Source organism: Scyliorhinus canicula, chromosome 14 (genome assembly GCF_902713615.1).
Source record: "Scyliorhinus canicula chromosome 14, sScyCan1.1, whole genome shotgun sequence".
Classification (NCBI taxonomy): Eukaryota; Metazoa; Chordata; class Chondrichthyes; order Carcharhiniformes; family Scyliorhinidae; genus Scyliorhinus; species Scyliorhinus canicula.
In genome coordinates this window covers 43,768,264-43,794,831 of record NC_052159.1, presented here as the reverse complement: position 1 = coordinate 43,794,831, position 26,568 = coordinate 43,768,264, and the positions used below count along the sequence as shown (strand labels likewise).

The 26,568-nt window shown below is 43.5% G+C and overlaps 1 protein-coding gene across 6 annotated transcripts in view; it reads right to left on the bottom strand.

The window, feature by feature from the left end:
• The window catches only part of LOC119977398 (heat shock protein 105 kDa-like), a 127,467-nt gene that overhangs the window by 84,117 nt on the left and 16,782 nt on the right, over positions 1-26,568 (bottom strand). For all 6 annotated transcript variants that reach the window (XR_005463193.1, XM_038818246.1, XM_038818251.1 and 3 more), the window contains exons 3-10: positions 21,956-22,093; positions 20,939-21,061; positions 9,274-9,373; positions 9,063-9,196; positions 7,150-7,394; positions 6,387-6,615; positions 1,752-1,858; positions 1,472-1,605 (exon numbers count right to left, since the gene is read on the bottom strand). Coding sequence is in view for 5 of the 6 variants with exons in the window: in XM_038818246.1 (XP_038674174.1) it covers positions 1,472-1,605; positions 1,752-1,858; positions 6,387-6,615; positions 7,150-7,394; positions 9,063-9,196; positions 9,274-9,373; positions 20,939-21,061; positions 21,956-22,093 (1,210 nt within the window). In the remaining variant the exon portion in view is untranslated. The remainder of the gene's footprint in view (positions 1-1,471; positions 1,606-1,751; positions 1,859-6,386; positions 6,616-7,149; positions 7,395-9,062; positions 9,197-9,273; positions 9,374-20,938; positions 21,062-21,955; positions 22,094-26,568) is intronic.

Here is a 26,568-nt window from a genome sequence, read left to right as displayed (position 1 = left end):
ACTAACAGCACGTCTTTCGGGTCTTGTGGGAGGAAACCTGAGCACCCGAAGGAAACCCACGCAGACACAAGGACAATGTGCAGACTCCACACAGGCAATGACCCAAGCCGTGAGTCGAGCCTGGGACCCTGGCGCTGTGAAGCACCAGTGCTACCCACTGTGCTGCCCTATAAAACAAGTGTTGATATTACAATTGAATTGCATATGAAGTTTGATAGTGACATACTTATGTTCAAAGCAATAATCTTAAACTGAAACAAAGTCATGAAGGGAGAAAGCAAGCTAAGGATTGATGGGGTAAATATATTGAACAGTCTGGTGGTAAATAGACTTAACGGTCTCTGGAGTTTAGAAGATTGGAGGGTTTAAATAACATTCTGAAGTGGTGGAAAGGATTTTCTACGTGGGGAATCTAGGACACAGGGACAGTGACTCACGATAACAGATCATTCATTTGAACTGGAGGAGATGATAGAAATTTCCTCTCTGAAGTTGTGAATCTTTGGAATTCTCTACCGCAGACTGATGTGCCATTGTTCAGTAAATTCACGGCTGGGTAAATAGATTTTTGATGGGGTAGGGACAGGAAAGTGGAGTTGAGGCAGATCAGCTATGGCTGTACTGAATAGCAGGCTTGAAGGATCATGTGATTTACTCCTGCACCTATTTCTTATGATCCTGATGCAAAACTTTTTGGAATAGGTGAAAATCATTGATATTGATTCACAATTGGCAACCAATTGCAGTGTTATTGATGCATCTTAGTCACCCATTGGAAGAGGTCAAGAAGTGCAGCACAGGGCAGCATGGTGGTGCAGTGGTCGGCACTGCTGCCTCACAGCGCTGAGGACCTGGGTTCGACCCCGGCCCCTGGTCACTGTCCCTGTGGAGTTTACACATCTCCTGTGTCCACAACCCAAAAAGATGTGCAGGGTAAGTGAACTGGCTATGCTAAATTGCCTCTCAATTGAAAAAAGATAAATTGAGTACTCTAAATTTATTTAGAAAAAGAAGTGCAGCATCAACATTATAATTATGTTGTCCTATTCCATCAATCCCTTTGCAAGGGGAAGATGAGGGAAGTGATGTCTAACAACTAAACCTGTCTATTTACTTTCAAACTAGTCTCAGCTGGATCCCCAAGTAAACCCAAGGTTGGCAACTGGTTTAAGATATTCCTGGAGATTTGATCACAAAAGCACTAAGAGAACTTTGTTGCAAGCAATAATTTAAATTCCTTTGAAGAAAAATCCATGACAATCACCATCCTGGCCAAACAGGCCAGGATTTTTGCTCTCCTGAGATGGCTAATCTTAGCCAGAAAGATGGTAGGGACTACAATTAGCCTCAGCATCCTTGGACTAAAGAGGAAACAAGTCAGCCAAGGTTTCCAGCCTCATTGATTTCTGGGGCCTATAATAGCTCAGTTTTATTCTAATCATTTGGAAATCTTTGCACTAAATTCACTTACCTACTTTTCCTTCAGAATAAGGAAGTATCTGAGGATTACTGTAAAAAGCTTCTAATTCAAATGGACTTTCTCTGTAGAAAGTGATGACCTTTGAAAAGGGTGCTGGATGGTTTCTGCAATATACTTCGTGACTCCTAATAAATAATAAATAGTATTTTAAACTGACCTGCAAATAACTCAGCAAATGCCATTTAAAACTGTAATAAGAATGCTTCAAAATTATGAGAAACAAAGCAGAAAATCAATTTTTTTAAAAATCAAATGGAAATTGGATTCTTACCCCTCTACTTCACCTGTTTCTGTATTCCACTTCAGAGAAATCGAAAATGGTACTACATCTGTGATGGAGAATTCACGTACTTTAAAAGCAGGTGACAGTATTGCACACTAAAGATAGGAGTAATAGAAGTGTCATATAGTGTCAGTATTGGATTTATGCAGAAGAATGTTCCATGTTTTAAATATATATATAGAAAATAGGCTTCCCACCCCTCCACCCTATATCTCTGTTAATTACTTGCAAATTTTCAATCATGGCTCACTGAATATTGTTGCTTTAAATTAGCAGACAATGGCCTTGGTTTTTCTGTCTGATATGGGGCCAAAGTGCATTAAGGCAGGCTTTAAAAGGGGGCTGGGAGAAGTGATGGCAGGAAACGCCCTGACTTTTTCTTGTAGGGCCTAGAAGAGGGCATCACGGTAGCATAGTGGTAAGCACAGTTGCTTCACAGCTCCAGGGTCCCAGGTTTGATTCCTGGCTTGGGTCACTGTCTGTGTGGATTCTGCACGTTCTCCCCGTGTTTGCAGGGGAGATGTGCAGGTTAGGTGGATTGGCTATGCTAAAATTTCCCTTAGTGTTCAAAAAAGGTTAGGTGGGGTTACGGGGATAGGGTGGAGCTGTAGGAATACGGTGAAGGTATGAACTTAGGTATGAGCTTTCCAAGGGCCGATACAGACTCGATGAGCCGAATGGCCTCCTTCTGCACTGTAAATTCTATGATTCCAAGAGCACTCATGTTCTTGAGTTCCACAAAAGGTTAATTTTATTCATACAGGGCGTCTTTGGCTGGTGGGCAGTTCCTGGACTTCTTGTTCAGGTCCTAGTTCATAGAATCATAGAATCTCTACAGTGCAGAAAGAAGCTGTTCGGCCCATCGAGCATGCACCGACCCTCTGAAAGAGCACCCTACCTAAGCCCACATCCCCGCAAACCCGTAGACTCACCAAACCTTTGGACCCTAAGGCAGTAATTTTCAAACTCAGCATCGCCACTCACGGGTGGGTCGCAGGCAGGGTCGGGAGGGTTGTGGAATGATTGGTCGTTGATCTCCCCGTGTCTGCGTGGGTTTCACCCCCACAACCCAAAAGATGTGCAGGATAGGTAGATTGGTCATGATAAATTGCCCCTTAATTGGAAAAAATAATTGGGTACACTAAATTTATTAAAAAAAATAAAAAATGATTGGTCGTTGAGCGATCGGGCGCAGTGTTCCCGATCGCGGGAAGAATTGCCCAATAGCCACGACCAGCTTTAAAAATGCCGGCCGCAATCAGCTTTCAAGAACGCCGGCTATCCTGCACATGCATGCTCCCTCAGCCAGCTATAGCAGTGTCCAGGCCTGGAGCAGACTGCTTCGATTCCACAGCAGACGGCATCTCCCTGGCCCGACACTCATCCCTGGAGCATCTCGACAACAAAGATTCCCACGTCAGACTCCTATTCATGGACTACAGCTCCGCCTTCAACACCATATTCCCAGCCAAGCTCACATCAAAACTCCAAAATCTAGGACTTGGCTTCTCCCTCTGCAACTGGATCCTCGACTTTCTGACCCACAGACCACAATCAGTAAGGAATGGAGAGTAGGTCTTACGAGGAGAGGTTGAGGGTGCTAGGCCTTTTCTCATTAGAACGGAGAAGGATGAGGGGCGACTTGATAGAGGTTTATAAGATGATCAGGGGAATAGATAGAGTAGACAGTCAGAGACTTTTTCTCCAGGTGGAACAAACCATTACAAGGGACATAAATTTAAGGTGAATGGTGGAAGATATAGGGGGGATGTCAGAGGTAGGTTCTTTACCCAGAGAGTAGTGAGGGCATGGAATGCATTGGATAGGTACTGGGATTACGGTAGAATGATGGAGTGTAGAATAATTTGTTCTTAATCTAGGACAAAGGTCCGGCGCAACATCGTGGGACAAAGGGCCTGTTCTGTGCTGTATTTTTCTATGTTCCTCTGCACGTCAGCACGCTGTCCCAAAAGCAGATTTTAAAAAGAATATCGATGGAGTCTTCCCACTGGAAGGGGCAGTAGAGAACATGCCACGCACCCTGTACTCTGGGCGTGAAATCCTGAATAGAGATTCCTCCATTTTGTAGCTGCCAGCAAGCAACAGGACGGAAGAATTTTAAATGGAGCGTTTCATAATGACCAAAAGAGGGCCAGAGATACAAAAGACCAGAATCTCACAATTAAATCTGCTGGAGAGAGCTGCGCAGGAGAGTCCACAGAATGCAAAATCCACATGTGTTACATGCAGGGAAGTACAGGCAAATGAAAGTTTAAAACCCTCAAAATTTCAAAGGCATTTGAAGAGTAAGCAAGGTGAGTTTGTGGACAAACCTCTAATTTTTTTCAACGGATACAGCAAGAACTTAATCATCAGCTGAAGTCCAAAGCAGAAATGTTAACATTGAATGAGAAAGAAAGTGAGATCATGAGGACCAAGTAGGCTCACCTGTCGCATTATAGGCAAGTGAAAATAGTGTGTCGGCCGACGTCGGTCACGAAGGTCAGCCGGCGTGAGTCGCAAAGGTCGGCTGGCAAGAGGCCGAAGATCAACCAGTTTGTAAAAGTGGGTCCTGGGAAGTGTTTGAAAAATACAGCCCTAGGACAATTTAGCATGGCCAATCCATCGAATGTGCATAGTTTTGGATTGTTGGAAGAAATCAGAGCACCCAGAAGAAACCCAAGCAGACATGGAGAAAACTTGTAAACTCCACACAGACAGTTATCCAAGTACAGAATTAAACTCAGGCCCCTTGCACTGTGATGCAGCACTTTCTAACCACTGTGTCATCATGCCGCCCCAATCACAGCTCCGAATGATTTTAAAGATCTCTTTGCTTCAGACAGGCTCCTTTGCCATCAACAGAACAATCATTGTTAACTTGTTGCTGCCACTTTAAAAAATTGAGTTCCAAGATGCTTACATACCCATTTCTACCAAATCAGTGGTGTTCACATTGTCAGAAATATAGAAAATAGGAGCAGGAGTAGTCGATTCAGCACTGCAAACGTGCCCTGCCATTCATTATGATCACGGTTGATCATCCAACTCAATAGCCTGTTCCTGCCTCTTTGATCCTTTCACCCCAAAAGCTGTAGCTAACTCCTTCTTAAAAGCATAAAATGTTTTGGCCTCAACTACTTTCAGTGGTAAGGAATCCCACAGGCTCACCACTCTGGGTGAAGAAATCTCTCCTCATCTCAATCCTAAATGGTCAACCAGTATCTTCAGACTGTGACCCTTGGTTCTGGACTCCCCCACCATTGAGAACGGTTGGCGACACAGGAGCACAGTGGGTAGCATTGTGGCTTCACAGCGCTAGGGTCCCAGGTTCGATTCCCGGCTTTGGGTCACGGTCTGTGCGGAGTCTGCACGTTCTCCCTGTGTCTGCGTGGGTTACTTCCAGGTGTCCGGTTTCCTCCCACAAGTCCCGAAAGACGTGCTGTTAGGTAATTTGGACATTCTGAATTCTACCTCGGTGTACCCAAACAGGCACTGGAATGTGGGGACTAGGGGCTTTTCACAGTAAGCCTACTTGTGACAATAAATATTATTTTATTAAACATCCTTCCTGGATCTACCTGGTCTAACCCTGTTAGAAACATAAAATTCCGCAAGATCCCCTCTAATTTTTCTGAACTCAGTGAATATAATACTAACAGATTATAGATGGAGTGCAGCAAAGGTTTACCAAACTGATTCCTTAACAGTACTGCATTACAAGCCAGCAGTTTAGCCCATGGTGCTAAACCAGCCCCTATATCAGACCCGTTTACATTTATTTGTGTGATTAATTCATCCAGTTTCTTGCAAATGCTATGCCCGTTAAGGCACAAAGCCCAAGACTTCACTTTTTAACATGACTTGTCCCATTCCCACTACTTTTCCACTGAGGCCCTGGTTGATTCTGGCCCTTAGTTTCTCTACCTATCACTTTTTAATTTCCCTTACCGTATTTTATTCTTGCCTCCTCTTCTGATTGCTGGCGTAGGTTCCTATGCCCCTGCCATTTCAGTTTTCACCCTCTAGCACTCTAGCAAATACCCCACCTGGATATCAGTCCCGGTCCTGCCCAAGAGTAATTCGTCCAGTTTTATACTGGCCTCATCTCTCCTAGAACCAGTCCCAATGTCCCAGGAACCTGAAACCCTTCCCCTCACACCAGCTCTTCATCCGATATATCCTGCTATTTCTACTCTGACTAGCACGTGGCACTGGAAGTAATTCTGAGATCACTACCTTGGAGGTCCTGCTTTTCAACTTATTCCAAACTCCCTATATTCTGCTTTTAGGACCATATCCCTTTTCAACCTGTGTTGTTTACCAACCAATGTGTACCACGGCCACTGGCTGTTCAGCCTACCTCTTCAGAACGTCCTGTGTCCACTCAGACATCCTTAACCCTAGCACCAGGGAGGCAACATACTATCCTGGCGACTTGTTTGAAGCCACAGAAATACTTTCTCAAGAGTGTTTCCTCAGATCCCTGCTGAATTTGTTATGCAAGCAAAATACACTCTCCAAATTCCAGGATAATTTAGTTCCAGCTTCTACTTCTTTACATTTTAAACAATAAAAATTCAGGAATAAACAAAATCATTGGCATTCTTTTTGATGTTTTACCTGCAAAGCACAGCCTCTGGCCATTGCTTCATCTGCATTGAGTGTAGTGCTGACAGCCTTCCCAAAGAATTTTGAGATTCTTTCTTTGACTGCAGGAATACGTGTGGACCCTCCAACGATCTCAACTGCATTAATATCTGCAAGTTTGAATTGTGTTTGCTCCATAACAGATCGAAGAGGTGCCTCCACCCTTTGCAGTAAGCTTGCACATAGTTCCTCAAAGTGAGTTCTGGATAAAATAGGTTGATGAGCTATAAATTAAGTTTTTTAAAAATAGCTTTCAAACAGATTTGTTTAATGAAATGCATACAATAGGTTATGCACACGGAATTTTAACACTGAAATTTCAAATAGAATTTGAAGATAAGTGCTCTATGCTCCAGCCCAATAAGTTGATCACATCAACCTGCATGTCAGTACAAAACACCATGGATGTCAACTGAATAAAAGCAGCTAGACATATTGGCTGGAATTCTCCGGTTTCCCCACCAACAGCGCACCCCTGCCCCCAGGGTTCCCGCCGACGTGGGGTGGTTACAATGGGGTAATCCCGTTGACAAGTGACAGGAAGACAGAATCCCGCCGCCATTGAATGGCCAAGAAACACACGGCTGGGGGACCGGAGAATTCCGCTCATTATTGTAAAACTTCTACGGTTCAACGGGGTAAGCATACATCCCACAGTCCATAATGTATTGAATATGCCTTAAAATTATATACACAAGTGATGCATAATTTTTAGTTAATTTTCTTGGTGCTTTACCGATTCATCTTTCCAGTTACATCCACATCATTCATGAAGCATTCAATGTTCAAGGGAATATCCATGGAGTTGGCACTAATAAGTTTCTTCAGCTTTTCACACTCCTGATACAGCCGTAATAAGGCTCGGATTTTAGACTTCACAATTAAATTAAACTTGGTTTTGAATTCTGAACAAAAATACTCTACTAGTACTTCATCAAAGTCTTGGCCTCCCAAATGTGGATCAAAGGCTGTTGCCAGTACCTGAATGGAAAAACGAAACTTGGAATTTTAGCTTGTTTCTGCACTTCGGTAATTTTACAAATAAACTGCTTATAGAAAATCAAGGAAAATCTTTCCGAAGATTTTTCTGGTGAGCAACCACTTTGAGAAGTTGTTTTATACTGTATCAAATGCTTGGGGATTATTTTCCAACATTCTTTGAAATACGATGGCAATCAAGCTGCCCTGCATATGTAAATTGACTTTCATTTGGGAGATTCAAAAGGCAGGCTGGCAGTTGGTTCAAAACTTTGCCTAAATGTTAAAAGACTGGCTGATCCATCCTTTGAAAGGATAAGTTCCTTAAGACTTGTGATACTTCCATGTGATCTTTCAACATCAAAATTTACATTAAAATAGGTTAAAATAAAAAGGTATATAATTAGTAAATGAATTTCAAATCCACGAGCTATTAATTTGATTAACAAAAATTAGTTACATGTTATTTGGAAAACAAGAATCTAAATGGGGTGAAGAAGCAAAAAGATTAGGGCGTACAAATACAAAATCGCCAAACATTGCAATGACAAATAAGGCCATAAAAAAGCAAACTCATTACCATGATGTAATTCTACAAGGATAACATTCAACTGAAAAGTTGTGTTAAATTTCTCCTTGTACTGGGTACAATCCTGCTCAGAATATTATATGCCACAAGAAAGTGTATAAGAGACTTACAGGGATCATACCACACCTGCATGGTGATTGCTAACATGTTGCGTTTCTTGTCTTTTAAAATAAAAGGCTGTGAAAAGACCTAATTGGAGGTGTTCGAAATTATGAAATAATTCAATGCAATAGTCAAAACTTGTGGGGAACAGCAAAACTGAATGCCATCAATATAAAATAATCGCCAAGAAGAATCCAGCAGAAAATTCTTTGAACCTCCCAATTTTGTTTTTGGTATATGCAGTTGTTTTTTCTTTAAAAAGTATGCGCCCCCTTTTAGTTTGTTTACATTGTCACGATGCATGGCAAAAGGAGCCAACTTATGTGCAGTTTGCATGGGAACTTCGAGTTTTTGCACAGCTTACAGGGAACATTGTTCTCTGCCCAGAAAGTTGTAAGAATGCGCTACCACATGGAGTAGCTGAAACAAATTGAATAAATGCGTTTAAAATAAGCATTTGAGGACGATCGGAATTGAGGAATATGCTCATAAGATATAGAGAAGGAAGATGCTCAACTAAAGCATAAACACTGACATAGGCTGGTTGGTCTAAATGGCTTTTTTCAATGCATTCCATATAATGTTGGGTTGTGCATGGTCTCAAATTCTGAACATCTCAGCTGCTTGAAAAACCCGAACCTTTACCTAGCTTATATTGAAATTACTTTGAAAAAAAACCAGGAGGGCGAGCTGTAATAAGCTTCATAAAAAATATTAGGCAAACAGAATAAAATTGATCTCAAGTAAAGGTCGACTGGTTAATATCAACAGTGGTAATTCAACACTCAATGATTGAGAATAGACACCTTTTGCTTTACCTATAAAATAATTCAATAACACATTTTCAGACACAGCTTATGAAAAAGGTTGTTAAAAGTTATTTAAAAATTGATAACTCTACATTAAAATTTAGGAATAATTTGTCATACCACAAACATTTTTCAGCTAGATTTTGATAAGTTACAATATAAAATAATTACCGTAAGATTTCCCTTATTGAAAGCACAGGCAGAAACTTGGAATGCTGAATGACCCATATCCGCAAATATCACAATTTTTGGCTTTTCATCAAGGGCTGGTAGATCGGCTTTGTAGATTCCATAAGCTAGAGATGCTAACATTTTAAAGATTTACCATTAGCACAATTTTAAAAAAAAGTTACTATTTAAAAATTCCCACTTTACATCGTACCTGCAGTGGTATCATTCATCAGTCTTAGACAATTCAACCCAGCAATATAAGCCGCATTTAACACAGAGCTCCGTTCAGCATTGGTGAAAAAAGAGGGCACCTACACAAAAAAAAACATTTTTATGCTGTAACAAAGTTATTTTGCTGCTTAAAACACTAATTCTGTAAGGCTAAAGGTTCCCACTCTGGGTGCAATTTGCAATCAGGTGGCAATTTGTACACGCTTTCAGAAATGAAGTTTTCTGCTAAGAATTCCACTCAAACCCATTTGCACATTGCAACAGAGGCAAGACTCCACAATATTGTTTTATAAAATATACACACATTTACATGTATAATTCTGTAAATTTTAAAATTGGACAATGACTGTTAACATCCCTGAAGCTATGTCTAGCATTAAACAAAAGAGCAGGCAGTATCAAAGAGACTTGATCTTCATTATCTCTGAAGATGCGCTAATGACACCGGTAGACTGCAAAGCCAAATTCAAAATGAATTATACAAAGACTCCATTTCATTGGTCAAACTTGGCCACCTGGAGTTGTGGTCTGGGAGGACAAAGGATCCTGCAACCTTGCTTTAAAGTTCACATTAACAATATCAGGAACCCAAACAAAGAAATGTACACCCTTTTGTCAAAACCAATCGGGAGAACCAATTATACGGTCTTGCTGTACTGCAAACCAGTCTGCCATCTCTCATCAACCATGCAGCAGCTCAGAAAAGGTGCTCTGTCCAGGTTTGAATGCTCGACACTCCACCCCCTCTACACTGTTTCGACTGGAACTTCTTATACCACCGCCTACAAGACTAATTCAGCTGTGTGCCGAACTAATGTTTTATTTATTCAGGTGATCCTCATGTCGCTGGCTGGTCCATTATTTTTTGCCCATTCCTAATTGCCCTGGAATGGAGTGGCTTACTAGAACATTTAAGAATCAACACATTGTTGTGGATCTGGAGTCACATGTAGGCCAGACCAGGTAAGAATGGCAGATTTCCTTCCCTAAAGGACATTAATGAGCCAGATGTTTTTTTATGACAATTGTAGCCACCTAAGATGGACACTGGGCTAACAAGATGGAGAACTGCTAAGACTGCAGGGAAAAAGCAGTTTAGCCAAGACAAGCAGTCTGCAAAGACTGATTAGCATTTTGCACGCAGCAAAACTAGTTTCAGGCCAGGTGGAAGATCTCAACCAACGGTGTTAATAGCAAAACGCTTTGCATATTAATGAGGCAATCCAGATCTGGGCACACACAATAGCAACATTTGGTTTTGAATAGATACTTTAAGTAAAGGCCCAGACAAAACGGCACCAAAAGTATCCATCTCAAAAGACCCTAGAGACCGCCCCACCCATCGAGAAGGGACCCTCAGATTGGGGAATTAATGAGACATCGATTGAGAATTGATCCAATCAATGCATGGAAGGTAAAGCCCGCCCCGAAAAGGCACGGACATTGGGGCCCACTATAAAGATAGACCCCCACACATGGTCCTGTCTGTTCGTGCTCCGGCTTGATCTGTTTTGCTCCGGCTCCGCTGTTTTCGTGCTCCGGCTTTGACTTCGACCCAGATCTGCTGTTGTATCCTGACTCCGACTCCAGCCGTTGATCCTGTCTTCCATCACCAGCCGTTGAGCACCAGCCATCGTTCAGTAAGTCCCAAATCGACGCTCGCTACGTGAACTTATACAGTGCTCTTCTAAGAACAAACAGAAGGTGCAGCTAAGAAAGGACCAAAGGCCTTGTCCCCTGACCTTGCTGGTTTCCACTTAGATAAGTATTTAGTCGTTTAATAGTAGAAATAGGTATTAGTCTTTAGCGTGTGCATGCGTATTTATTATATTTGTATAATAAATATTGATCGTTGGAACTTACTAATCGGTGTATAGTTTTATTACTTTGAACCTGACCTTGGAATATTTGTGAGGTGTTTATACGACACCTGGCGACTCCCGAGCTGAAAATACACATACAGAGCCTAGCAGTGTTAAGCACACGGCCTTTAAACGGAGGCGTGTTAATACACTCCAATAAACGCGAATTACACTCAAGTAAAACGTGCAACACAATGAACAATGGTTTCATGGTTATCTTTAGATTTTCAATTTCAGATTTTTATTTCATTGAATTAAAATGGGGTGGAGAAATACAAATCTTTGGAAGGAATTAAACTTTGTTTTTCCCTCACCATTCTTCCCTGTCCTCACTTGGACCATCTGTTTCCTGTTCCTAGATGTCCTTTGACATACTGCTTTGTTCTGCCATTAACACATTCTAATCTCTTGATGTGTCACTATCAGCACCCTTCTTAATCTTCATCACATTTCCTTTGTCTTTCTGTCCACATCTTTGTCAAACTCCACCTATTGTTGGCCCTCTATTCAGACCCACTGCTCCACGCCCCCCCCCCCCCCCCCCCCCCCCCCCCCACCCCACAAACAACAGTATAAATCTGACCCTGTTTCCAGTTCTCTCCAGCTTTGGCAAAGAGTCATCCAGACTCAAACTCCCTTTTCTTTCCACAGATGCTGTCAGACCTGCTGACAATGTGTATAGGATATCTTTCTAACCCAATATGTGCAAAGACCAACACAATGAAAATGAAAAATGCTTATTATCACAAGTAGGCTTCAAATGAAGTTACTGTGAAAAGCCCCTAGTCGCCACATTTTGGGGATGCTGGTACGGGAAGAGCTGTAATAATAATGCGGAATGAATCAGAGCAGATAATATGTGATAATATACTTCTTTAGTAACTGTGACCATACCACATAAGCATTAGTTGATGATGGAGAAGAAAATAAGGCAAATACCAAATTAAGTCAGGAGAAATAACTGATTTTGAGGGTACCAGATTGAACCAGGATATAAGCGAATGCTTGGGGTTGAGAATAAAACTTGGGAAAATAAAATGGACAACAATATTGGCAAACAATGATGTAGAACAATGTGAAGTTTGAAATGGCATCCAGAGTGGAGGGAAAATATATTCTGCTGAAAGAAAATAACAAACTAAACACGAGTGAAACTCCACGGTGAGTAAAGACATAACTAGAATGATTGGGAGTAGGTTGATTTGATCTTAGTTTCAGACTAGTTCGGCTCAACATCGTGGGCCGAAGGGCCTGTAGTGTGCTGTACAGTTCTATGTTCTCACCCAGTGAGCCTTCTCTGAACTGCCTCCAATGCAAATATATCCCCCTTTAAATATGGAAACCAAAACTGTACACACCTCTCACTAATGCTCTCTACAGCTATACTTCCCTTTTACAATAAAAGGGCAACACTCCACTTTGTGATGAATGCAGGATTTTAGATATATTGGACTATAAGTATTTGATGAAGTGCTGCAGTCATGTTTTTAAAAGAAATTTGGTTTGAAAGACATTTTAAGGAGCCTGAGGTGCAATAAATTATTATAAATGCTTGAGGTAATGCAATTTTGTTTTGATTAAGTGATTCCCTGGGGAGTTAATTAGTTCAGCTGGGCAGCATGGTGGCGGGGTTTAGCACTGCTGTCTCATGGCGCTGAGGACCTGGGTTCCATCCCAGTGCCACGCACACGCCACAGCACACACAAGATTCCACTTGTGTATCAGTGTCCAGTCATGGGCTATCTGGCTCCCTAGGTAACAGAATTTGCGTTGGACTAGTTTGAATGGCAGATCCCCAAGCTCTATCCCTCCCCTGCTCAGGTTCACTGGGAATGCCTCGCTCTTGCCCAGGTTGAGTTTGGACTGTGACCAATACCTAAAGAGAAAAGACAAACACTTCCAACAGGCCAGGGCCCAGGACGACAATCACCAACCTCATCGCTACATAAAAGCCTTAATCCCAGTCAGATCCCCAATCCGCAACCCCCTCCTCCCATATCAAGGAAATAAACCAGACTCATTGAACCTTGCTCACGCAGGTCCAACAAACTGCACCCCCTCCCCTCCCGCAACCTCACTAGCTGAAACTTTACAGTTAGCATGCGCCATCCTGAGTAACTCCTCAAAAAAACAAAGAAAACCCTCCCCAGCCCATACCGGCTACAGAAGAGTAAGCAACGCCCAACACCCTTACAATATATAAACTCCCCTCCGGGGCCATATATTCTCCATTCCGTTGCCCTGACTGCTACCATCCACCCTGACAACCGTAGCCACCTCAATCCCAAACATACAACAGATACAAACTATAACCCTTTTCAAACTAACCTCTCCCAACTGTCCCCATTAAATGCATTCAATCAAGTCCAAGTGTACACTACTTGACAAAAGCCGAGCACATATTGAAAAAATGATGCTCTCAGCCTTGCCGGGTACACCACTCCAAACCTGACTCCACTCCTGAATAGCGCTAACTTTGCCTTATCAAAAGCCACACGGTGCTTCACCAACTCTGCTCTGACATCTTCATCCCACCTGCCGATATCTTCCATTGCAGAACCTGTTATTTCTCCTGGAAGCTGTGGAAACCAATAATCACCGCTCATGATGGCTCATTCGCCCGAGGCTTCTGCCAGAGTACATGGTAGGCCTGATCCAACTCACCCATTTCTCCCCCCCACCCCCACGCTTCCAACAAGGTGATTTGATCCCCATGCCACAACAAGGCTGCACCACACCCTTCAGCAACTCTTCATGCTCCTTCACCACCTCCGAGGTATTTACCAGCTTCTCCCGGATCAAGCTAAATGCTTTGCAATTGACCACTTAAGGGTTTCCATCATCTCCCTGTCCTGCTCCTCAAAATGATTTGCAAACTGTTTTTCAAACTCCTGCACCATCATCTCAAGTCAGCATTACCACCGTGGTGTGAGCAGCCACAGCCAAGGCCGGGTCTGCCGCCTTCCTTCCTGCTGTGTTCTACAGGCTTTCTAGCAAAGGATTATTCCCTGCAATGTTCTTCCCACCAACCTTCTCCATGGATGGATATATTTTGGCCGAGAAATTCCTTACCCTGTACAATGGGCCATTTGGTAATCAAAACCCCCAGGAACAGATCATAGCGGGAGCTACCTTACGTGCAGCCTTCTCCTACCTGTCGCCACCGGGAGTCCAGTTCTGCCAAAGTTTAAAAAAAAAAATTTGAGTACCCAATTGTTTTTTTCCCCCAATTAAGGGACAATTTAGCGTGGCCAATTCACCTACCTTGCACATCCTTTTGGGTTGTGGGGGTGACACCCAGGCAGACACGGGAAGAATATGCAAACTCCACACGGACAGTATCCAGGTCCTCTGCGACGTGAAGCAGCAATGCTAACATGCGCCATCATGCCGCCCTAGTCCTGCCAAAGGTGATGCTGATTTACATTCCTTGCCCACATGACTGTAAGAGAACTCGTGGGGATCAAGTTTGGCAGGACCAGAAGATCCCGCTAGCAGGAAGGGCAGGAGAAATCCATTTATAGTTTCTCACTTCACCTCTTTCCTTTTGAGTACCAGCTGGGACCTTTCCAGAATTGAGGAAATTTTAGAAGCTAGGAATCAATGCATCCACTATCTTTGCATCCATTTTTTAAGACCCAAAAGGGCTTGAGCTTCTTTAGTCCCATTATTTTTCCTTTTTCTCTACTGATCAGAGAATGCTTTAAGTTTTTCCCTTTAGTCAGTCCTTTTTTTCCTCCCCTCCTAGTCTTGGAATGAAGTCTCTGGCACTTCCACATTCCTCAGTGTCATCCTTTAAGAGGGACCAACATTTACTTTAGCTATTTTCTCTTTTTACATACTACAGTCTGTATTATTTGCTAGTTTACTCTCATTCTAATTTCTCCCTCTATTATTTTGTGAATTCTAAAACTGTCCCAATGCTTTGGCCTCCCACTATTCTTCACAGTATTGTACTTCTTTTCTTCCAATTCAATCCTATCCGCAAATTTCTTAGTTAACCAAGGATGGTGCATTCTTCTCAAGAGACTTTAAACAAAAACATATTCCACAAAAATAGCTCTGAAGCATCTCCTTAAAATGTTTGCATCTGCTTCTCCATGACACCTTTTAATCTATTATCGTAGTCCATTTTAGCCAACTCTTAAATACACTATGAACTCATACTCAAACTAGTTTTTCTGATTTGTTTCATGTAATCTATAAGAACATTAAAATCGCCACGATAATTGCAATTCCTTTTTTACAAGCCCCCATATTCCTCGATTCATACTCAGAAATGTCAAATATTCTCTGAAAATGTAGTTTCTGATATTTGCAACCAAGGGCCAAATTTTCACATTGTAGGGAAGACTATTCTGGACCTTTAGAAATGGAAGTCCTGGGTCAGTAGTTGAAAGTGTGCTTGGATGATTCAAAGAGGGAGCTATCTCAAGCCAAAATACATCCCATGCTAGGGTAATAGCCATCATACGCGTGTTTATTACTATTTGCACCATCAATTCATCTATTTACATTGTGTATCTTATGTTTGCCCTATTATGTACTTTCTTTTCATGATCGGTCTGAATTGCATGCAGAACAATACTTTTCACTGTATCTTGGTACACATCACAATAAACAAATCCAATCCAACCTCGTGACAAATACTGCATGACAGCCTTTAAATACTATCTTTATCATTGATCCCTACTCTGACCCAATTTGTTGGTGCACGCTTTAGATTTATACACTGCACATGCATGCATTGGTTATCATTACCCATATCATTTCCCTGCCCTATTGCCTTGTCTGTCTGGAAGCTTACATAACAAGTGGCAGCCATGAGCTGAACATTCACACAAAAGGTGGTTCTTGTGCAAGATCTTCGACTGCGGCCTTTTAACCCCAACCAAAGATACCAACGATCCCCCAACCTGCCAAGCAAGTTGGGAAAAAAAGCCAGCTGCCCAGCCACAAAGCCAGCATAGACGAGAAGCTGGAAACCTCAGTCTGAGAGCCAAAAGCTCCATGTGGAGGGGACCGACCCTGCAGTTGATGGACTTCATCACCTCCTAGCTCCAGAGACACAAGGAGTAGAAGAAGAAGGACGAGACAGCGGTCGAAACAGCAGTGGAAGCTGCGATGGCCCCCATGAGGGTGGCAATAGACAATATGGAATAGAGGCCCAGAAGATGACAAGAGACCCTGAGAATTCCACCTCGGACCAAGCGGCGCTTGAGGATGAGGTGGCGAGACTGGTCAGAAAGAGGAGAAAGACAAAGTCAACGACCAGGAGAACAGGTCGCGCTGGCAGAATTTGAGAATCGTGTGGCTGACTGAAGGAACGGAGTTGAGAAACCCTACGAGTATTCAGCAGCAAAGCTGGTTGGCAAGGAGGGCTTTGCGAAGTCCCCAGAGGTAGTGTATTTGAAAATACAGAAAAATGTGTCATTTGAAACATGGAAGTCTGGCAATATCTGGTCTGAGAGGATACAGGGAAATATCCCACAAAAGGTTAATAGCAGCTGCAAAGAGCAGGATTATAAAATGCAGATTCTTTCTCACAAGCAGTTTTAGCAAACACACAGGTTTCATGTAATAAGCTAAAAACAATGGCTCACACCTTCATGGAATGTAACTATCTCAGGAAGCATCTGGAAAAGCATGGATGAGAGTTTCAATTGAATTAAGTGACGAATGTTTAAAGCAGGCAGGTCTTTCAAGTCATAACCAAGTTAAATTTTAGCATACAGCTAAAAGCAAAGTTTCACACCTTAATTGAAATAAACTCTCTTAGTAAACAGCTGGAAAGGATGGATGATGCTCAGTCAAATTTGGTGTCATTTCTAAGTGTAAAATTCTACGAACATCAAGTCAATTAAAAGAAAATTGGAGACGACCTGTCTACGAGAGACATAATTTAAAGTCAAAATCAAAGGCAAAGTTATGAGCCGGGGACAATTAGAAAATTAAACGATTCGAAATCACAGAAATAAAAGTAACTATTGAAACCAAAGCATTTTTTAAATCAGATCTGAGAGGAGACGTTATGCCCAAAATGAATAATTAGTTGTATTAAAAGGTTTACATCAAAGATACTTTTTAACTATCAAAGTGAAACAAGCACATTTACAATAAAGTCGTTAAAACTTAATAACTCTTCGAAAGAGAATATAAACCCAAAGAAAGGGGACAGCCAGCAGAGCCAGCTCTCACAGCTCGGTACATGGGAAGGATAGGACACAGCAACCGAGTTCACCAGCGAATACATCTAAAGAAGACCAGATTTTAAAGAAGATTGATTGTCAAGGTGGGCCTAAAGGTCCCTTCAACCAACAGGAAGGATCCAGAAGCAAGATCTTTTTACCTTTCTGTTAAGAAAGTGTTTACAGCTTAAAAAAAAAATATATATAATAATAAAATAACTTACTTAACCTGAAAAAGTGTTTTTTTTCCTAAAGTCTACGTTACTTACTTAGCAATGCAGGACCCAGGACACCGATGCTACTAAGTGGTAAGTAGATAAAATCTTCGGTGAAGGTATGGGTTATACTGGGGGATAACTTGAAAATATAGTTTGACCTGAATAGCACCCACCGAAGCCTGCATCGGAGTCAGGGAGTGAGAATCCCTGTTCACCATTTAGAATATCGACCCTTTTTTGGTATAGGGGGAATTCTAAGAATAGTGGTGAGTTTTAACTTCAGTAGAAAGCGCCCATAGGTCACTTTGTCAGCGACCCAAGGCGGGAGTGCCACCGCAGGCAATAATCGTGAGGTTCTACGGATATCAAGACAAAAAACAGATCCAGGTGGGTGAAGAACCAGGGTGCAAGTAAGAAGGACGTAGGAAGGACATTCCATCTGCTTGTACCAGGGCATTGGTGCTGACTTGGTCAAGTGCTGGGCAGAATTCAACAGTGCAAAATCCACCCTGTACAAAAATGGGGTGCAGTTTGGCATGCTCCACCCTGCCAGGCTCTGGGTTACATACCAGGGCAAGGAACACTCCTTTGGACGCCATGGAGCATGGAGGAAGCCACCAAGTTTGGCCAGAAGAATGGACAGGGCAAACAAAGATAGAGGACAATAACCAGAATGCGGGCAAACACAGGCAAAGGTGCGGAGAGAGCGGGAGTGGAAAGAGGTAGACAGGTGTGAAATATGGGAATCTGAGGAGTCCAGTCCAAGAACGTCCCACCACCTTTTAATTGAGTAGAATGGAGGTAGTTGAATAGTTTGGGGTCGGGGCAGGGTTCACCACATGGGTGAAGCTACCGTCCAGCTCTCCTACGGCTAGTATGCAGACGAACGCCATCAGCTCCAAATACTTTCGGCTGTAGAGCCGAACGAGGCAGGGGTGCCCGCTATCCCCATTCCTGTTCGCACTGGCAATCGAACTGCTGGCCATCGCTCTCAGATCAGCGGACTGGAGGATGGGCATACGGAGAGGGGGCAGGGAGCATAGAGTCTTGCTCTATGTGGATGACCTGCTGTTGTATGTGTCGAACCCCCGAGCCAGCCTGGGAAAGATAACAAGACTCCTTGAACCCCCGAGAGGGAGGAGCGGAGCTGGAGGAACCCTGTTTAAAGTGACCAAACCAAGTTCAGGTACTTGCCGATCCAAGTGGCCCACATCTGGAAGAGGGTGATGGGGCTAGCTAAGGGAACCGGAGGCAGACCGGGTCCGAATGGTGGAGGCCTCCTGCATGGGGACGATTCCCCAGGCGCTGGCCACAGCATCACTCCAGACAGACAGATGCACACAGACACACTAGATAGTAGCCACCCTAAGAACATGGAACCCGGTCAGGCACCACTTCAAACTTGCCGATGTCCATAGAGGCCTCCTTCTGCAACAAGCACAGATACACACTGGCTAGGATGGATGCCACATTTTGAGACATGGAGGGTGGACAGAGGGACACAGTAACGGACATGTACGTGGATGATAGACTGGCAACCCTGGGGGAACTCCGGCTCCAACTCCCAAAACGGAACAATCTCTGGTACCTGCAGCTCTACGACTTTCTCTGGAAGGAGACAAACATTCCCCAGAGACCTGGACACACATTTCTGAACACAATGGTAGGGTGGGACTGGTTAGCGATGGACTTGTTGCGACATCTACGGCTGACTCCTCAAAAAAAATCAGGACCTCACTGGATGAAAACAAAGAACAAAGTAAAGTACAGCACAGCCCTCTTAAGCCTGTGCCGACCATGCTGCCTCTCTAAACTAAAATCTTCTGCACTTCCAGGGTCCGTATCCCTCTAATCCCATCCTATTCAATTGTCCCTGCTGCCACCACCTCCTCCGGCAGCAAGTTCCAGGCACCCACTACCCTCTGTGGAAAAAAACTTGCCTCGTACATCTCCTCTAAACCTTGCCCCTCGCACCTTAAAACCTATGCCCCTAGTAATTGACCCCTCCACCCTGGCAAAAAGTCTCTGATTATCCACTCTGTCTATGTCCCTCATAATTTTGTAGACCTCTATCAGGTCACCCCTCAACCTCCGTCGTTCCACTGAGAACAAACCAAGTTTATTCAACCTCTCCTCATAGCTAATGCCCTCCATACAAGGCAACATCCTGGTAAATCTCTTCTGCACCCTCTCCAAAGCCTCCACATTCTTCTTGTAGTGTGGCAAACAGAATTGAACACTATACTCCAAGTGTGGCCTAACTAAGGTTCTATAGGGTTCTAAAGGGGTAACACAGGTGGAGAAGGTAGTCAAGAAGGCATACGGGATGCTTGCCTTCATTGGCCGGGGCATTGAGTATAAAAATTGGCAAGTCGTGTTGCAGGGTAAAAAAGGGAGGCCGCAAAAAGCAGAGAAAGAACAGGAGGAACGCCACACGCAGGAGGGGACACAAGCCCCTCCCACACAGGTGAAACTGGAAATACAGACTGCTGGCCAGCTCTATTTATGCCGTGCTAATGAATGTCCCTCTCCCTAATTAGGGAGCTCATATTCCCCAAGTAACATGGGGTAACCAATTGTCCCCAGCCAATAGTATCCGGGCAAGTTATAACATCCCCACCAGCAAAAAACAGACAATCTGCAAACAAGGCTAAGGGTCCTGCCAATTAATGTAACTATGTGGGTAAAGCAGAGGGTAACTCTTGCCACTAAGTGGCAAGAATCCCAGTAAGAGCTCTCAAAAAGAAAAACTGGATAATACACAAAAACACTGATGTAAATAATGTAGGATGGAATTAGGAGTGCTGGCTCAGGCATGGTGACAGCTTGGGCTCATGTGTTGTCGTTACTATTGTGTTGATTATTAATATAATTGTTCATGTACTTTTTCTGCAAAAGTTCTGTTTTTGAATGCAAATTGCTAATAAAAATTGGGTACCCTAAAATTTATTTTAGAAAGGACAAAAAAGTAGCAATCCTCAGGACATCACAGGCAAGTGTTATCAATTACTTGCTTGTCACCATCAGACAGATTTACTGTAAAGTGATGGGCATGAGAAATTGGATGGCATTTCCATCAGAAGTATGGAGATTCCGTCTTATGCTGCCCTCCCCTTCATTCACATCAGAAGCTCACAGTATTCATAGTGAGTCTGCTGCCCTCCCTTCATTTGAGGCATTCTAGTTGACCCTTTCCTATTCTCCGGCCATCCGCCTTCTATTCGGTTGCAGTCTCTTTCGGGATGATTGCAACCGATATCCTGTGATGCTCATTATCCGGGTTTCAAACCTCGACATCGGTCAGATATCTCCCTCGCAATTTGAGCAGAAAATGTAATGCCCGAGCTTGTTGCAATCTTCAGTACCTACATACTTACAGAAATCACACAGTCAAATACAGACTTTCTCAGATTACTCTCCGCTGTTTCCTTTAGTTTGGTCAGGAGCATGGCCGTGATCTGTTCCACACTGAAATGCTGCTCTTTATCCATATACATTACCTGAAAAAAAATTATAGAAATGCTTCTTAATGAGGAACTGGTTTAAAAATGGAAATACCCATACTTGCAAGGTCCACTTTCTAGTTACAGATCATCTACATTTTATAACTTGGGAGATAATTATTGCCTGAAATAATGCATTTTCTGTCATCTTTCTAGGATCTTCCAATCTAACATCTTGTTTAAAAAAAAATGAGCAAGTAGCAACTCCCCAGAGGATGAGATTTCACCTTTCCTGCTCCTTGGAAATACTGCACTTACCCAACCAATGCACTCACCCAACCAAAGCTATTGTCTTACCCAATTAACTACAGTCTTACTGGCCTAGACATATGATCATACCGGCTGGATAGTTAGAGGCTTTGGATGTGATGAATATTGGCTCGAGCCTGCTAAGCCAAATCCAAAAATACAGGTAGGTTTACATCAAAAATGGATGTTATGTACATTCGCTTGCCTTGGATCCAGGTTGGGACAGCGCAGCAATAAAATAATGTCCTTGGAGTTCAAATAATAATGAAAATAAGATTTCCATGCAGTGCAAAAGATATATAGGCCAGAATTCTCCAGTCATTGTGATTCTCTTTTCCTGCCGACAGTACACCCCCGCCAGCGGGTTTCCCGGCAGCATATATATGGTGGCTACAATGAGAAATCCCATTTGACAAGCAGTAGGAATATACAATCTCACCGCCAGCAAACAGCCGAGAAACATGCGGCTGGGGGCCCAGAGAATCCAGCCAGTAATTTTTCCTTGAAGAAAACACATTTTCTTTGCAATGGCAGTTCTTATTAACTATAAAGCCAAAACGAAATACATTATAGAAATACCGTTATCCCGCTATATCTACAGAAGTCAAAGCATGTTTGTTGACAAAGTTCAAATGGACTTACTTTCATACCAACTCCAGTTTTTGTAGGAACAAGATCATAAGCGAGTTTAGCCTCCTGATTTTGAATAAGAGGATCATTAAATGCTCGGCCATGGAAATGTTTGAAGTTTATTATGGTGTTCTTGGTATTTGTAATCAGCTGAAAAGTAACAGAAACAACCAGATACAAAGAATGCTTACCAGATAACATTTTTGTCAATTTATTGACTTACAAGCCTTGATTTTAAACTGACATTTATAGATATAGAACTTAATTTTTGCTGCCAACATGACTGAAATTAAATCTACAATTAGTCTCTACTTGTAGCGAAGACAAATAAACAGAATACAAATGTCTTTCCTACTTTATGAAGCAATAGCATGCAATGACTTCTCTTCCTGCTATCACACCATTACCTCTGGTGCCCCCGCAAGGATCTATCCTTGGCCTTCTCCCTTTTCTCATCTACATGCTGCCCCCCATTTCTCATCTACATGCTGCCCCTCAGTGGCATCATCTGAAAGCACAGCATTAGTACTCACAGGACAACATCCAGCTCTACCTCACCACCCCCTCCCTCGAGACACCTTCATTGCTAAACTAAACTAATCAGGATTACTGATTAAACACCCAATATTGGACAAGCACAAGCTTCTTGAAATAAATATTGTCCCTGCTCCAAACTCCATTCCTCTCAGATTTAAGCCAGTTTGTTTATAACTTTAGTCATAGGTGGACTTTCAATGAAACACACAGTGTGTCCACGGCGGCCTCTGTGGGGGTTATAGAACATAGAACATTACAGCGCAGTACAGGCCCTTCGGCCCACGATGTTGCGCCGTCCTGTGAAACCCCTCTAAAGTCCCTCTACACTATTCCCTTATCGTCCATATGCCTATCCAATGACCATTTGAATGCGTTTAATGTTGGCGAGTCCACTACTGTTGCAGGCAGGGCATTCCACGCCCTTACTACTCTCTGAGTAAAGAACCTACCTCTGACATCTGTCCTATATTTATCTCCCCTCAATTTAAAGCTATGTCCCCTCGTGCTGGACATCACCATCTGAGGAAAAAGGCTCTCACTGTCCACCCTATCTAATCCTCTGATCATCTTGTATGCCTCAATTAAGTCACCTCTTAACCTTCTTCTCTCTAACGAAAACAGCCTCAAGTCCTTCAGCCTTTCCTCATATGATCTTCCCTCCATACCAGGCAACATTCTTGTAAACCTCCTCTGCACCCTTTCCAATGCTTCCACGTCCTTCCTATAATGTGGCGACCAGAACTGCACACAATACTCCAAATGCGGCCACACCAGAGTTTTGTACAACTGCAACATGACCTCATGGCTCCGAAACTCAATTCCTCTACCAATAAAAGCTAACACACCGTACGCCTTCTTAACAACCCTCTCAACCTGGGTGGCAACTTTCAGGGATCTATGGACATGGACACCGAGATCTCTCTGCTCGTCCACACTACCAAGAATCTTACCATTAGCCCAGTACTCTGCCTTTCTGTTATTCCTTCCAAAATGAATCACCTCACACTTTTCTGCATTAAACTCCATTTGCCACCTGTCAGCCCAGCTCTGCAGCTTATCTATGTCCCTCTGTAACTTGTAACATCCTTCTGCATTGTCCACAACTCCACCGACTTTAGTGTCATCTGCAAATTTACTCACCCATCCTTCTACGCCCTCCTCCAGGTCATTTATAAAAATGACAAACAACAACGGCCCCAAAACAGATCCTTGTGGCACACCACTAGTAACTGGACACCAGTCAGAGCATTTCCCATCAACCACCACTCTTTGTCTTCTATCAGCTAGCCAATTTCTGATCCAAACTGCTAAATCACCCTGAATCCCATGCCTCTGTATTTTCTGCAATAGCCTACCGTGGGGAACCTTATCAAACGCTTTACTGAAATCCATATACACCACATCAACTGCTTTACCCTCATCCACCTGTTTGGTCACCTTCTCGAAGAACTCAATGAGGTTTGTGAGGCACGACCTACCCTTCACAAAACCATGTTGACTATCTCTAATCAAATTATTCCTTTCCAGATGATTATACATCCTATCTCTTATAAACCTTTCCAAGACTTTGCCCACAACAGAAGTAAGGCTCACTGGCCTATAGTTACCGGGGTTATCTCTACTCCCCTTCTTGTACAAGGGGACAACATTTGCTATCCTTAAGTCCTCTGGCACTATTCCTGTAGACAAAGATGACTTAAAGATCAAAGCCAAAGGCTCAGCAATCTCCTCCCTAGCTTCCCAGTGAATCCTAGGATAAATCCCATCTGGCCCAGGGGACTTATCTATTTTCACACTTTCCAGAATCGCTAACACCTCCTCCTTATGAACCTCAAGCCCTTCTAGTCTAGTAGCTTGTATCTCAGTATTCTCCTCGAACTTCGTCTTTTTCCTGTGTGAATACTGACGAAAAATACTCATTTAGCACCTCTCCTATCTCCTCGGACTCTACGCACAACTTCCCACTACTGTCCTTGACTGGCCCTACTCTTACCCTAGTCATTCTTTTATTCCTGACATACCTATAGAAAGCTTTAGGGTTATCCTTGATCCTACCTGCCAAAGACTTCTCATGTCCTCGCTTGGCTCTTCTTAGCTCTCTCTTTAGAGCCTTCCTAGCTAACTTGTAACTCTCAAGCGACCCAACTGAACCATCACGTCTCATCTTCACATAAGCCTCCTTCTTCCTCTTGACAAGTGATTCAACTGCTTTAGTAACCCATGGTTCCCTCACTCGACCACTTCCTCCCTGCCTAACAGGTACATACTTATCAAGGACACGCAGTAGCTGTACCTTGAACATGCTCCACATTTCCATTGTGTCCATCCCCTGCAGATTTCCTCTCCAGGCGATGCATCCTAAGTCTTGCCTCATCGCATCATAATTGCCTTTCCCCCAGCAATAACTCTTGCCCTGCGGTTTATACCTATTCCTTTCCATTGCTAAAGTAAACGTAATCGAATTGTAGTCACTATCACCAAAATGCTCACCTACCTCCAAATCTAACACCTGTCCTGGTTCGTTACCCAGTACCAAATCCAATATGGCCTCGCCCCTTGTTGGCCTATCTACATACTGCATCAGGAAACCCTCCTGCACACATTGGACAAAAACAGATCCATCTAAAGTACTCGAACTATAGTGTTTCCAGTCAATATTTGGAAAGTTAAAGTCCCCCATAACGACTACCCTGTTATTTTCGCTCCTATCCAGAATCATCTTTGCAATCCTTTCCTCTACATCTCTGGAACTTTTCGGAGGCCTATAGAAAAGCCCTAACAGGGTGACCTCTCCTTTCCTGTTTCTTAACTCAGCCCATACTACCTCAGTATTCGAGTCCTCATCAAATGTCCTCTCAGCCGCCGTAATACTGTCCTTAACTAACAATGCCACCCCTCCCCCTCTCTTACCACCTTCCCTGAACTTACTGAAATATCTAAACCCCGGCACCTGCAACAACCATTCCTCGCCCTGCTCTATCCATGTCTCAGAAATGGCCACAACATCGAAGTCCCAGGTACTAACCCATGCCACAAGCTCACCCACCTTATTCCGGATGCTCCTGGCATTGAAGTAGACGCACTTTAGACCACCTTCCTTCCTGCCGGTACACTCCTGCAACTTTGAAACCTTACTCATGACCTCACTACTCTCAGCTTCTTGTGTACTGGAGCTACAATTCAGGTTCCCAATCCCCTGCTGAACTAGTTTATCCCTCCCGAAGAGCATTAGCAAACCTCCCCCCGAGGATATTAGTACCCCTCTAGTCCAGGTGTAGACCATCCCGTTTGTAGAGGTCCCACCTACCCCAGAATGAGCCCCAATTGTCCAGGAATCTGAAACCCTCCCTCCTGCACCATCCCTGCAGCCACGTGTTCAACTGCTCTCTCTCCCTATTCCTCGACTCGCTAGCACGTGGCACGGGTAACAACCCAGAGATAATAACTCTGTTTGTTCTAGCTCTAAGTTTCCACCCTCGCTCCCTGAATTCCTGCCTTACATCCCTATCCCTTTTCCTACCTATGTCGTTGGTACCTATGTGGACCACGACTTGGGGCTGCTCCCCCTCCCCCTTAAGGATCCCGAAAACACGATCTGAGACATCGCGGACCCTGGCACCTGGGAGGCAACACACCAACCGCGAGTCTCTCTCGTTCCCACAGAATCTCCTATCTATCCCCCTAACTATGGAGTCTCCAATGACTAATGTTCTACTCCTTTCCCCTCTTCCCTTCTGAGCAACAGGGACAGACTCTGTGCCAGAGACCTGTACCCCATGGCTGGCCCCTGGTAAGTCCCCCCCCCCCCCCCAACAGTATCCAAAGCGGTATACCTGTTACTAAGGGGAACGACCACAGGGGATCCCTGTACTGACTGCTTACCCCCAGCCCCTCTCACCATCACCCATCTATCTTTATTCTTTGGCGTAACTACCTCCCTGAAGCTTCTATCTATGACCCCCCTCTGCCTCCCAAATGATCCGAAGTTCATCCAGCTCCAGTTCCCTAACACGGTTTTTGAGGAGCTGGAGTTGGGTGCACTTCCCACAGATGAAATCAGCAGGGACACTGATAGTGTCCCTCACCTC